The sequence below is a fragment of the Astatotilapia calliptera genome, chromosome 19, assembly GCF_964374335.1.
Source record: "Astatotilapia calliptera chromosome 19, fAstCal68.1, whole genome shotgun sequence".
Classification (NCBI taxonomy): domain Eukaryota; kingdom Metazoa; phylum Chordata; class Actinopteri; order Cichliformes; family Cichlidae; genus Astatotilapia; species Astatotilapia calliptera.
In genome coordinates, this window is record NC_137440.1 from 30,268,816 (window position 1) to 30,282,968 (window position 14,153).

General features: G+C 41.3%; 1 protein-coding gene across 5 annotated transcripts in view; it reads right to left on the minus strand.

Moving 5' to 3' along the window:
- The window catches only part of eml5 (EMAP like 5), a 49,288-nt gene that overhangs the window by 14,845 nt on the left and 20,290 nt on the right, over positions 1-14,153 (minus strand). For all 5 annotated transcript variants that reach the window (XM_080293493.1, XM_026151798.2, XM_080293492.1 and 2 more), the window contains 14 exons: positions 12,490-12,596; positions 12,287-12,405; positions 11,975-12,161; positions 11,717-11,822; positions 11,239-11,332; positions 8,370-8,470; positions 8,073-8,266; positions 7,423-7,534; positions 7,111-7,238; positions 4,017-4,158; positions 3,785-3,937; positions 2,515-2,646; positions 2,300-2,388; positions 49-225 (listed from right to left, as the gene is read on the minus strand). In XM_080293493.1, the coding sequence (XP_080149619.1) occupies positions 49-225; positions 2,300-2,388; positions 2,515-2,646; positions 3,785-3,937; positions 4,017-4,158; positions 7,111-7,238; positions 7,423-7,534; positions 8,073-8,266; positions 8,370-8,470; positions 11,239-11,332; positions 11,717-11,822; positions 11,975-12,161; positions 12,287-12,405; positions 12,490-12,596 (1,841 nt within the window). The remainder of the gene's footprint in view (positions 1-48; positions 226-2,299; positions 2,389-2,514; positions 2,647-3,784; positions 3,938-4,016; positions 4,159-7,110; positions 7,239-7,422; positions 7,535-8,072; positions 8,267-8,369; positions 8,471-11,238; positions 11,333-11,716; positions 11,823-11,974; positions 12,162-12,286; positions 12,406-12,489; positions 12,597-14,153) is intronic.

Sequence of the window (14,153 nt, forward strand, 5' to 3'; positions counted from 1 at the left end):
TGCGATGTTTAAACAAGATAATACAGAGAATTATGCACTGTGTCGAACCTTGACAGGATATCTGAAGAGCTTGATGTATCCTAGATCATCTCCTGTTGCTAGCACCTTCCTGTCATTACTAAGGCAGGCAGCGGTCACCTCAGTGACCTCGCTTATCACAGGCCAGATTCCCTCAACAAATGTTCCCAGGACACACGTCCATGTGCTCCAATCGATCTTCTCCACCTGAATAAAGCCAGGAAATAAGAAAACAAATGTCAAACTGGAAGGACATTAACATAGGTTAGAAATACAGTCTGAGGGTTTTACTCCAAGAAGCCTCACAGGTAAAACTAAAATATTATATTGAATTCTAAACCCTACAGAACCCCACACCATGCCTTTATTAGAAGATTCAACGTTTGGAACCATCTGTAATCTTCAGTGGCTGGAGGAAGATAATTTATAATACACCAGCTGCCAAAGGAAATGATTTAAAATATAAGAATATATCTTTTGGATGAATAATTATGTGCTGCTTGGAAAAGCTTTTGCACAAATTTCTTAATGTAAAAAGAAAAATCCAGAGTCAGATGTGACAGACTTTTAGTGCACAGCTTAAAGTGGACCTATTATGGTCATTTATAGCTTTATATTTTTATTCCAGGACTCCAGCAGAGAAGCTTTGTTGCAGCACATTAGTTTACCCATGTAAAAACTCAAGCTGTGATATACTGCCCGCTGCAAATAAAAGGTTTAAACAGCAGGCAGGTGGGGCTTCTTAAGCCTTATTAGGAAAATCAGCACTGACTGATGTCATAAATTGTTAATAGTGGAAAAAAGTGTCTGAAACTGAGCATTTAGGGCAGTCTGAAGGTTGAGTTTTAGACTCACAGTAAGTTTCACTTAGAGACACGATTACCTAATTATTTGAAACTAGGGTCATATTTAATACGAACATTCATCACTGCAGGATCGTCAAAGGATCATCATGTTGCCTTTAAACTACACATTGACATTGTCCTTTTTTTGCTAAAAGTTTTATCAGACGATGGGTTTCCTACCATCATCATTGTTTGGTCAGAGAGTATCGTATGGTTGGTGGAATTCACTCCCTATTATTTTGTGCTTCTGCCACTATGTAAATAACACTGGATGTCTGTTAAATGTCAGGCTACAGCTGTAAGATGCTCAGCTTGCCTTAAAGGAAGAACTGGAAAAGTGGAAAATAGTTTAACAGACCTGGCTCAACTAGTTAGCTGCTTACACATGCTCCCAGTATATTTGCTAAGCTAAGCTATGCTAACTTCTGCTGGCTCCAGTATGGAGGAGGTGGTTGGTGACAGAATGCTGGCAAGAGTCCTGGCAATCACGGACAACGACTCCCACCCCCTTCATAACACACTGGACACACTGACCGTTTCAGCAACACATTCCTTCAACCCGCTTTGTGAAGGAACAACACACGAGGTCGTTCCTTCCTGCTGCTATCAGACTCTTTAATTCTTCTAACTGGGTCAGACCTACCCATACTGAACAGGACTAAACACCCCTCACTGCACTCCATTACTTATTGTAAGCCACGATGTGTATTTACACACCTGTGCACCTATAATATCCCAGACACATTTAATATTTGTATTCTTTTATATTTATATTCATAGTTATAGTTGCCTGTTGTATGTATTTCCCGTTTATTACGTTTCTCTGATCTGATTTTGCACAAATTAATGTGATCATAACATCGGATTTTGGCATAAAGATGGCATGCTGTATTAAAATGACAAATTTAAATATTTAGTGAATAAACAGGAAATAAAATAGGACCACGAACAGAGCCTTGAGGCTCTCCACAGCACAAACTATCTCATCAATAGAAACAAAGAAAAAGGCAAAAAAAAAAACCAAAACACAAGCCAGGCAAGAGCAGACCTAACCTTTCAATTACAATCCTATAACTACTGCGTACTAACACTAGGAATGTTAGGGAATAATAGACAAATGGATCACAATGAGGTAAAATGAGAAGGGAGGACGTCTAATGCTCCACTGAGACGTGACCTAGTGACATCTCTCATCTCTGACCTTTATTTTCTTAACGCTCCCTGTTTCTGTGTGCCTCACAAGCAGTGTGAATGTCACAATGTTTTAAAGTGACCCTAAACACTATCCCACTTCCACTGCCAAAATTAGAATGATACTGGTGAAAACTGGGCCGTCTTAATGCTTCACTGCCCTTCCCCAAGCCTCCTGTGATCCCGAGGGGAAAATGTGTGCCAACAGCACCATAACCATGTTGTGCCTTTTCTTCACTGCTTACCTCTGTAGCTGGGATGGTCTGCCTTTTGCCTCGAGGAGCCTCGAAAAAAAACTGCTCCTTAGCACTCGTGTTGACTTGAAGTAGTTTTCCTGTTAATTAAAGAGCCCAGTGGGTATATTGGTGAATATTTTTTTAACAGCGAGATTTTGAATCTATAACTGGTTCCTAAACAGTCATTTGTAGAGATTTAGTGAGCATTTTAAGAACCTGCTTACCCCTCCGATCCCAATCCAGATGGGTAATGTAGTTGAGGCATCCTTTGCACACTCCTACCCTTTTGCTGCTCATTACATTGTAAATATCCACAAAGCTGTCTCCTGATGCCACTGCAAGGTACTTCCCAGCTCCTGAGCCAATAAGAAAGGAGGATAAAAGGGCAAGTTAGTTTCAGTCCAGACTGAATTATCGCAAAAGTTGTCCCCTTGTGATCAAATCACTCTAACTTAGGTGATCACCTGACTTTTCATATAGCATCACAAGCAGGTGAATAATGTACATATGGCATATAAATAAACAATAACACGGCCCCTTAGTCTTCCTACCTTGTCTTCTCTTCTAGTCCCACAAAGAAAATATTGGATTACCTCAAAGTCTAGATTTCCATAATTCTTCTTTACTTGAGCAGAAGTACAGATACTTATGTTAAAAAATACTATCTAAAAGAAGTAGTGATTCAACTTCTTTAACTCAAGTAAAAGTGAAAAAGTACAGGCCCTGTAGTAGAAGTAAGAAAGTAAGACGTAGCTCTTTGGAGAACATTTCTACCAGTTATTTTTGTGCATTTCTAGATTCTAATTCTAAATTCTAATGAACCCTAAGATTGTTCGAAGTGACTCAGTGTGGGGAATTAAAATCACTCACAATCATTTCTATTGACAGCTCCAGCAGATTTTCTGTGTGCACAGGCTATGATCAGCTGACCTGCTGCAGCAGCTGCTACTGTGAGGTTTACTGCTCTTTGTGGATTTACACAACTGAATTTAACAAGAAGTAATCAGATGTTTCATTATTCATCTTGCTGTTTAGAAAGGTCTACATACTTGAAAAAATAATAGCATAATTAAGGACTACAAACTATTACTACACAACTTTGTATAATGCCTTCTAATCTAAGGAAGGCACTCTCAGTAAAGAATGGGTGTTGGGTAGAGAAACAGGATCCCTTGCATTGTAGATTAAGGTTAAGTGTCCAAGAGAAAGAGAGTTTAGTTTCTTGCTCTCACTTTGTCCACCCCCACTGTTTCTCATTCCTCTCTTGCTGTTTCTCTGTCTGGCCTTATTACAGAAAGCCATTAATTTGGGTCATGCCTGCAGCAATATCTCTCCGACTCACAGCGGGAGGAAAATATATACACCAGCTGAAATACTGCACAGCATCCTACGTACTGTAAACTCAGATGCTTTGGAGGGCACATGGCTTTTAGAAGTCTATTTTATTCTCAGAGTTTTGTATCGGTGAGGAAATGCGGAGGTGAGCAGACAGACCTGGAGAGAATCTGATATCTGAGATGATGTCCTTGCGGTGGTGGAAGGACACCAGGTCCTCCAGGGTGTCTGCGTTCACAATAATGAAACTGCCGTCGTTCAGGCCCACTGCTAAAGCTTTGCCATCAGGGGAGAAGCAGCAGCAACGGCCGCCTGCGGCGGACAAGGTGTCTGTTAAATGCCTGGGACGATCCACTTCCTGTTATCAGTTAGCTTTTCAACAGTGACTCACCTTTCCTGAGTTTGCGTACAGCCAACATGCAGTGGCTCGGGGACAGGTCCCATATGCGCAGGGTTTTGTCATCGCTGACGGTAGCACAGAGAGGGAGATGGGGATGAGTGGCCAGGCCCCACACTTCACCCTCCATGTGACCCTGCCAATACACAAAAGCAGAAATATTTGATTTAAGTGATCAACACACTTTTACAACAGGTGATGGAGGAAAAAAAAGTTGAAAAATGATTCAACATGAATATATATGCATATTGTTTGTGTCTGATTTTGTGTTTTTTATTCCCTGTTTCTGTGTTGACTTAATTAATTTTTCTCTTTGCGTTTTCTTAATTCTGAAGGCTCACCTCATACATCTTTTTTGCCTTACCTCCCTCCTGCCTATTCCTTCTGAGCTCTTTAGCACTGATTTGATCAAACTTGATTTTTCTTAAGGGAGCACTTTTCCTTTATCGTATTCTGTGAATCAGTAAATATAATTTCACTTAATATTGGTCCACTCTGTCTCATTTTGTGTCTGCTTATGGGTACACTGGCTATACAATTAAACAAGGGGTCCTCATGAACTATTTTAGTCATTTATGACTAAATACTACACACAAAAAAACTTTTTATAATGGCTTTACAGTTTCCATTATGTGCGATAAATATTCTATTGTAATTCATCATATCCCTGTGGGAATCAATATCTACATTAGGACTTGATGTTGATATTCTAAGCCTGCACCATGCTTCACTACAAAACACTACAATGCAGTGATTAGAAGTGAAAAATCAAAGCCTATGATGTTAAAAGAGACACTTAAACATAGAGAAATAAAGAGACACTTTTTATTTAGAGCATCGAGTCAGTTAAACTGCTGGGATATTGATCTGGTCAGTTAAATAACAGAGTGGGTTATTGTTCACTATCAGCTGCTTTGGTGTTAATGAAATTAACAACCCTCCAAACAGGAATGGTTTTACAGGTGGAGGCCACGGATATTTTCCCCCTCCTCATCTTTTCTGTCTGTTTTTTTTTCTTACTAGTCTTGCATTTGGCCAAGGTCAGTGTCACTACTGGTAGCATGAGACAATACCTGGACTCTACAGAGGTCGCACAAGTAATCCAGCTCCTCCAGGATGGCACATCAATTCGTGCCCTTGCCCAAAGGTTTGCTGTGTCACCCAGCAGAGTCTCAAGTGTACTGAGTAGACTCCAGGAGACAGGCAGTCACTTTAGGAGAGCCGGGCAAGTATTTAACATACCTATTAGCAGGACCAGTATCTGCTCCTTTGAAGGTACATGATGAAAACTGCCAGAGCCCTGCTGACCACCAGCAGGCAACTGGTGTGAATGTCTCTGACCGAATAATCAGAAACAGACTTCATCAGGGTGGCCTAAGTGGGGCCTATGTCCACTGCACGGCACAATGGAGCCCGACTGGCATTTACCATAAAATACCAGAATAAGCAGGTCCACCACTGATACAGTATGCTTTTCACAGAAGAGAGCAGGTTCACGCTGAACACATTTGACAGACGTGAAAGAGCCTGGAGGAGCCATGGAGAATGTTATGCTGCCTGTAACATCATTCAACACGACCAGTTTGGTGGTGGGTCAGTCTGGAATGGTCTGCACCTCAGACTGTTCAGGGGCTCTGTGAGGGACTGGTCCATGCCCCAACATTGTCAGGCATGCATTAAAGCATGCGGCGGCCATACAAACAACTGATTATTTTGAGTTGCTGCAATTAAATTTTGATAAAATGGACTAGCCTGGTGCAACATTTTTTTGCTTTGATTTTCGGGGTATCTTTCCATTCAGCACTCTGTAGGTTTAAAATTGTCATTGCAGTAAATTGATGTGGCTTCCTTTAAATCCCAACATCCACACTATATCAGTATAGACATCCAGGATGATTTTTTTCCAGAGATCTGATGTGTTTTTGAAGTGTTCCTTTAATTTTTTTGAGCAGTGTTTATTTGATGTCAGCAATAAACAAGAATACCACTTGCACACACATAAATCGTTGTATTCTTTCTTTACTGCCTATACCAGGGGTGGGCAACTCCAGGCCACGAGGGCCGGTGTCCCTGCAGATTTTAGATGTGTCCTTGAACCAACACAGCGGATTTAAATGGCTAAATTAGCTCCTCAACATGTCCTGAAGTTCTCCAGAGGCCTGGTAACGAACTAATCATGTGATTCAGGGTGAGATCTAAAACCTGCAGGACACCGGCCCTCGAGGCCTGGAATTGCCCACCCCTGGCCTATACATACCAGTATTCATGGAGTTTCTGCTCATCTAACACAGTTAACCTCATTAGCTTGTAGAATAAACCGTCCCCGTTCGTTCTCGTCAATTGATCGCTTCTTGTGCGATCTAAAGGGCAATCAATAGCATTTGCTCCATCTGCCTAAAATCAAGGCAGATGAGGAGAAATTGTAGGAGCACTTAACCAAATTAACAACCTCCCACTGAGTGCCAGTAATTCATCAGCATTTACAACTATTTCCTCTGTGAATCGGCATTGGTAAGTTTGCATGTTTTAGACTATTAACCATACTATAATATGCATCTATTACTGCAGACTAGTTTACAAAGTGTAACATATTGTGACGATCTTTATTTAGATTTTTGCACCCATAAAGAGGCACTTTCACATCAACCTTAATGCCTGTTAAGATAGAGTGAAACATGCCATCGGTTCTCACACACATTACCTTAGACTAATCCTTCCACCACCTTCCTAAAAGACCCTTCATTTTTGGTCCAGTAATTCAATTTAGGCGCCATGCTGAAAATTAACCTGCACAGATGAGTAATCTATGGCACCAGTATTATGTTGTTAAGAACGCTTCGACAATAAGGAAAATGTATTACATCACAATCCTCATCATGCATCCGCTTTCTATCTGTGAAATAAAGCACATATTCCACCTTTGAAATCTTTACTGGCTCAGAAGACGTTCGACTCCACTACTTGTGTCAAGTTAAAGACTTCCAGCTCATCATATTGCAGAGAAAATAGCATCCTCCTGAATATCTTGACTGGGCTGGTACAGGCTGAAGCTGATGACTGCGTATGTTATTCGCTATGTTATTCTTACCTGGACGAGCAGAGTGATGGGACCACTCTTGTCCACCTCCAAGATCTCGCCGTTCTTGGTTCCCACTAGGATGTGGCCATGGCCAAGAGATATGGCACGTATGGAGGGATTGTCCTCCAAGAGCAACCCTGCAGAGTCAGTGAAATAAAGAATGAAGTCACAAAGACCTTAGCAGGGACCAGGCTACAGGATGCAATCTTCATTTCAGTTAAACGCACTGAATGTTTTAAATGGATTTGCATTACATAATGGCTAGACAAACATGATCCAAGGGCAGCAGCAGACAGTTGAGAACAGGGTGACCTTTTTTACCTTTGGAGCCTGGAGCTAGGACTGCTCTCTTGATGGCATAGGTTTTGAGGCATCTCTCGAAAGTGTCATCCCACAGCGCTACAATACCATCCTTTCCACCAGTCACAAATCCCTACGGGGCCAAAATATTGTAACATGTAAAGGTGCAATGATCTCTAAAATGAGATCTAAACAGATGTAACTGGGAACTCTAATATCATATTTCAAAGGGGATCTATTGTGCTTGCTTCCAACTGCATGATTTTATTCTTGGACACTGAGTAACTCCTAATTTACCTTGGTGTCTTGGCCCAGGCCTTAAATCCATTCAATTGTATGAAAGCATATCTTTTAACTCCCTCCCTCACCATTGAAGGCGACTTTCTTCTAATCTACAGCACATACTCAGAGCCAGAGCTGTGTGCCTGAGATGAGCATATTAAAAATATCTGCTCTCACTGACATCTCAACAAATATCAGCAGACTGAAGCTTGAGGTTTGAGCTGAGGGATTACTTTCACATAAAATGGACATTCACCATAAAATAAGAAAAAGCACAACAGGATCCCTTTAAAATGACGACAGAAGAACAATATCTAATGATCTGCAAGTTAAAGACAAAACTTCGCCTGATAAGGGGAAGAGCCTTTCCTCCTGGATTTGTGTTATACCTTTTCTAGAGCGTGCATACTGAAAACAGGTCCGTCGTGGGCTTTGACAGTCTTCATCAGGAACATGTCCCTCCAGATACAAATGTCCCCTGTGCATGTGCCTGAAAACACCATCTCCTCTGACCAGCCATACACAGCACACATCATAGTCTCCGTCTTCCCCATGTTTCCCTTGCGCCCAATTAGACCACCACCTGAAAGAGACCCAGACAGTCACGATGAGATGTGTCACGGCTGAGCCCCAGTTCTGCTTTTTAGAGGCTGTTCTGCTAGTCAACAGTGAAATGCAGGTCTTACCAGCTTTATGCCAAAACTTCATATGTTTCACACCAGCTGTGATGAGCTTGTCAGGAAGGTAGGGATTTATTTTGACAACAAATATCTTGTCCTTGCTTCCCCTGAAAAACAACATTTTAAAATGTCAACACAAACTTTTAATTTGCACGTTTTTTTTACACTGCTGCAAAATTAAAATGCTTATATCTAGATCACAAGATAAATAATATTTAATTTGTGTAGTTACGTGTAATGTGTGTTACATCATTATGCACTATGTGGACAAACATTTTAGGCTGCATACATATTCCACTTACAGGAGCTGCTCAGTCATTGAAAGCATGCCATGAAGCTCCTAACACACAGTTTCTGTGCTGATGTTAATACAACAGGAGATTTGGAGCTCTGTAGTTACTGACGTCGGCTACTTCTATGCAGTATGCCCCTCAGCACTCGGTGAACCCGCTCTGTAACTTTACAAGGTCTGCCAGTTAGTGGATGAGATGCTGTGGCTCTTAAACGCTTACACTTCTCAATAACACCACTTACAGTGGAAGAAACGAAAAACATTCACAAACTGACTCGTTGCAGTGAGCAGTGACATACATCAATGTCGGGCATGGATTCACTTCTTTAGAGCGATTCATTCTCTCACAAGTCAAGGCAGACTGCATGGCTAGGTGGTTTATTTTATTCACTTGAATTCAAAGATTAAAAGGTGGTTTTGTCTAGTGTAATTCAAGAGGCTCTGCAGGAGACTGGGGACCTATCCAGGGTGTGTCCCACCTTTTGTCTTGTGACAGCTGAAGGAGGTTGCAGCCCCCCTATGATCCTAAATTTGGATAAGTGGTTAAAAAATTGGATGGATGCAGTATTCCTCTATTGGATCCATTAAAAAATATGTTCTGAAAAAGATGTTATGATTTTTATGAGGAAACATCAACTACTTTAAAAATATGAGCAAAATAAGACACCATAATGTTACCGATCTAAGAAACAAAGCTCTCTTTATCTTTAATTAAAAGTAAAAATGAAAACCAAGAGTGACAAAATATGTTTAACAGAGATAATTTAGAAAAAAGAAAAACTAACTGAAAAGTGTTGTGTACTTACAAATCTCACTAAAACAAAAACACACAGAAAATGTATTTAATTTTAGTCTTGATCAAATTTAGTCAACACAGCTACCCTGAGGAAGCTGTGATGCATGTTTTTTGACAGAGATGATTACATAAGGGTGTGCCAACTGTTTCCATTGTTGCATCTTATTATTGTGCTGCTCTGAACTTCTTAAATCTCGCTGCTGACAAACATCGCCCATACAGTTACACTGTAATAAAGAAAAGCTAAATCCAACAGTGAAACTAATAAAAGCACCCTCTTTAGGCTCTCCATCCCATACCCCCTCTGCCAGCGGTGCTGTACAAGCCAGGCTCTGTCAAGCCCCATTTCTCTTTGTCCACCTCACTGTATTTCCCACCAGTGTCTATAAAAGAGATTAGGCTGCTCTAGCTGTCCCTAAGCTCCAGTGAGAGCCTGGCAAGCAGCACGCAGGAGAGCAACCCGCAATGCACCGCTCCCAAGTAGCCACAGGGTATTTCACTGGAGTAAATACTAAATACGAACATCAAGTAGGATGAGCAACAAAACAAAAGCAGAGATATTTCGGGATGCGGATGCTTTCCTGTTAGTTATTTCTGGTGCCTTCGGCTTTTTAGAACTGGAAATCTTGCCATATCTTTTTGGAGAAAGTGACACCTTTAATGCTCTAAATAAACCCATAATTCAGGTCTGGTAATCTAATTCATTTGTATCAAGCCTGGCGAGTGAATAATTATGTGTTGTTCACATACATCGTGGGCGACCGTGGCTCAGGGGGTTGGGAATCGCATCTGTAACCGGAAGGTCGCCGGTTCGATCCCTCTGTCCTGGTCGTTGTGTCCCTGGGCAAGACACTTTACCCTACTTGCCTACTGGTGTTGGCCAGAGGGGCCGATGGTGCGATATGGCAGCCTCGCTTCTGTCAGTCTGCCCCAGGGCAGCTGTGGCTACAACTGTAGCTGCCTCCACCAGTGTGTGGATGTGAGAGTGAATGAATAGTGGCATTGTAAAGCGCTTTGGGTGCCTTGAAAAGCGCTATATAAATGCAATCCATTATTATTATTATTATTATCATATATAGGGATTAGTTGTACCACGGTAATGATGAAAACCAGAGTATCATGCTTGTCTTGGATACTCAACTCTTCAGTTATCGGATGCATTTTTAAAATGCAGACTTCAGTCTGTCGACTGTAGTCTTTATTGTTCAGTTTGTTTCAGGCATCGTAAGACATATGATTGTTTTCGCTGCTTGCTTGTTACCACTTTTCCTTTTCATTGCTTGATTATTTTAGCAATCCATTTGCTTTTATGTACGTTTTGCACCTTGGGAAACAGGGTACATCTCAAAAGACTGTCTTCTAATTCATTTTCCAAACACGTTTCCTTGTGCAAATAGCGTCTGACATATCAAGCAGCTCAAACTCACCAGGATCTCATCTACGCAGCTCCTGGTATACGAGTTAAAAGTAATTCTCTTTGATTATGGATCTACAGCCAAGGCCCTGGGGCATACTCATGCTCTAGCCATTCAGAGTCAGGCAGGCTTTACGTCTACAGAGGAGCCGCCATGTAATCTAAAAGGTAATTCCCTTTTTCTCCTCTGTTCTATCAATCACATTGTCAGCCTTGCAAAGCAAAGTGGCTTCAATTTAGCTCTCATCTATAAATGTCCATATTTAAAGCAAAAGTGCTCAAACAATCTGTAGAATTAACAGGGAGGTTTGTCAAAGCTCTCCTGAAAGACCACCCTGCAGATGTGCAAATGCTGTAATAAAACTGTACTAACCGCATGGCAGAGAGCTTCTCCCCTTTTCTCCAGTCCCATAGCACAATGGTGTGATTGTCATCCAGGCCCACAGAGGCCAGCCGTTTGCCATCCGCTGTGGATGGAAAAGTCAGTCTGTGAGTGAAGTTTGGCTCTTATTAGCAACATGAAAGCACCATAGCGGGTTTGATCTACAGCAGGTGATTCACTGACTATGACATACAGATCACCACCATGCCTCTATCTGTGGCCAATTAGGGATAGTCAGATGCACAGTTCCCCCTTGATGCTGTCAGACTGCTGCGACTAAAAGACAGCAGAATAAGGTTCTTCACTGCTGCCTGAAAAACTGGTGACTTGCGAATTTACCTATTTCTTTTATGTGTGAAATTACTTTTTTGTTTCCCTGTTAAAACAGGATGTCTAAAATAATTTGTTAGTATTAAAAGCATGTCTAGGTTACATACGTGTAGTTTGACAAAGCAAGACTGTGTGTTACCTGAAAAGTCCAAAGCACACACTCCAAGCTGGTGGAACCCCTTCAAAACAGACATGGGTTTTAACATTTCTGTGTCCCATATGTGGATCGAGGAATCTCTGCCAACCTGGGTAAACAAAAAACATACAAATATCACAAATCTACCAAGTGAACCCCTTTGGATCAGATATAGCTCAGCTGAAAGGTTTTTAAAGGCTTTGAAGGGGTCCATAAACCCCCAAAACCTTGAATATTTTATGTTAGGAGTCTAACGGCTACCTGGCCTGTAGCTACAAAATCCTTTAGGGGGTGCAGAGCCAGACAGAGGATGTCATCATCATGGCCCATGTAGAAACGCTGCGTATTCTGTTGTCTGTTGTACACAACCCCTACAGCAGCAACATGGTACACTATCTCCCCAGTCTGGGTATAGAACAGGTTGCTCCTGCAATCATACCCCCTGTAGCTGCAAACAAAAAAAGGGGTAGGGGGTGAGGGGGCTTTATTTAATCACTATGCATGAAGAGACTTCTCTAGCTGAAATTCTTCTAATGCTGGGATGGTGTGGGATTATGCAATTTCTGAGCCTACCCATGAATGAAGTGCAGCTTTACTCCACTCCCTGGTGCTCTTTCTCTCTTCTTCATAGCTGTTGCTCGATGTTTCTCCTTGCACTGCTCTTTGAGCTGAGGTAGATCTTCTTTATAAACCTGAATGCATGTGGAAAAGTGTTCACATACTGCTTGTTTCACAGTAATATTTTCCCAGGAGATGCTTTTGATTTTAACACAAACCTGTCGTCTATATGTGAGCTGCGTCTCCTGCTCAATTTCCGAGTCCATCTCAGGTACGTCTGACTGATCAGAGTCTGACTCTTCGCTGTTAGAGTCTGCCAGTATCTCTGTAGGTAGAAACAAGGTTACATTACAGCTTGCCAGAAAATTCCCCCCGCTTCTAAATCAGAAAAATATCCTACTACAAACCATCCTGTTTCAGTGGGAGTCAGGGTCAGTCATGTAATAACACTACGACATCTCCTATTTATTAGACTGTCCTGCTTCACAGTGACAACAGTGAAGAAAAATGTACAATAATGCTGATGCAGCACAGTAAAGCCGTGCCAAGACATGGCAATAAGCAGAACTGGCAGCTAAGGGCAGCTACTCACAAGATCCATTAGGAAAATTAAAAGGAAAGGCAGTTAGTATGTGGTTTAATTTCAGAGAGCACAAGGCAGTCTGTCTCTGGAAAAAATATGACTTGGGAACGACAATGCAATTATACTTTCCAAGGTTCATTCACTTTTATTGGATTTGTCTTAATTAATGTGATAGCCGTTCCTTTGCAGAGCTTTATAGAAATGACGGTTTGCTAAAAAAAAAAAAAGTTCAAGAAGAAAGAAATCTAGCACATTGCTCTCTCGTGGGTTAGCACATCAAGTTCATGAGGTTAGAGTGAGGAGTATATTAATTGTGTGACAAAAAACTACATTCATAAAACCCATTATTGGTAGGAATGACATATATGGTGATAAATCTCTGAATTTAGCAAAGGCAATGTTTAAGTCAGACAAACAGTCGTAGCTTCACACTTTTTTCCGAAGCATTTAGGAAAATCAGATGAGAAAATGGATACCACTTCCATGTACTGTATGTGCATATGGAGCCACAGCCAAGAGGGTCAATAGTTCACATAAAGACGACATAAAGACTGGAAGATCAAAGAAAGTTAACCTGGCTCTTGCGTAGGCACTAGACAAACTACGTGCCCAACGATGTCCACAACAACTCCAAAATCTAGTTCAGTTGATTAGTGTGAGCACTAGGTACTGTATCCTAGCATGATTAGGTGAACCTTAAGCCCAGTCGGCTTACAAAGGTGGCCCCAAGCATGGCTCAGTTAGACTTGCGCACTATCAGCACAGTCAACAACAGCTGGATCCCTAAATATCCCTATAATCAGTAATTAATGGCTCTATAACGCATTTGAGAGAACAAAATAACAATGCTTCCAAAATCTCCCCAATTAAGCCACAAAATGCATAAACTCATGGACCATGGTGCTTGTCAAGAGTGTTTTTCAAAAGCTTGTGTGAATAAAAGAGAGAGAGAGAGAACTGAAGATGCTAGGTCAAAATGAAGTGTGCTTAGCCCCGATTAATAAATCCAGTGTGAGTGAGGCTAGCCAGAGAGTAAAGGCAATATGTTACAATTAAGTGTAGCATGACCACATTGTGAGACAAAAACTCCCCAACTAAGCTGTTTCCTTTTGCTGTCTGCAAGCAAAAAAAGATCCTGGACAAGCCCCCAATTTTTCCACAAACTGGCGAAAAGCAAATGACAAGTAGTCTACGCAATACATTCACTTAAATAAGACGGAAAATCAGAAAATTAAACAAATGTTGTTCGAAGCTAGTAATATCAGCACATGTGCCGTGGAGTTGTTAGGCATAAACGCA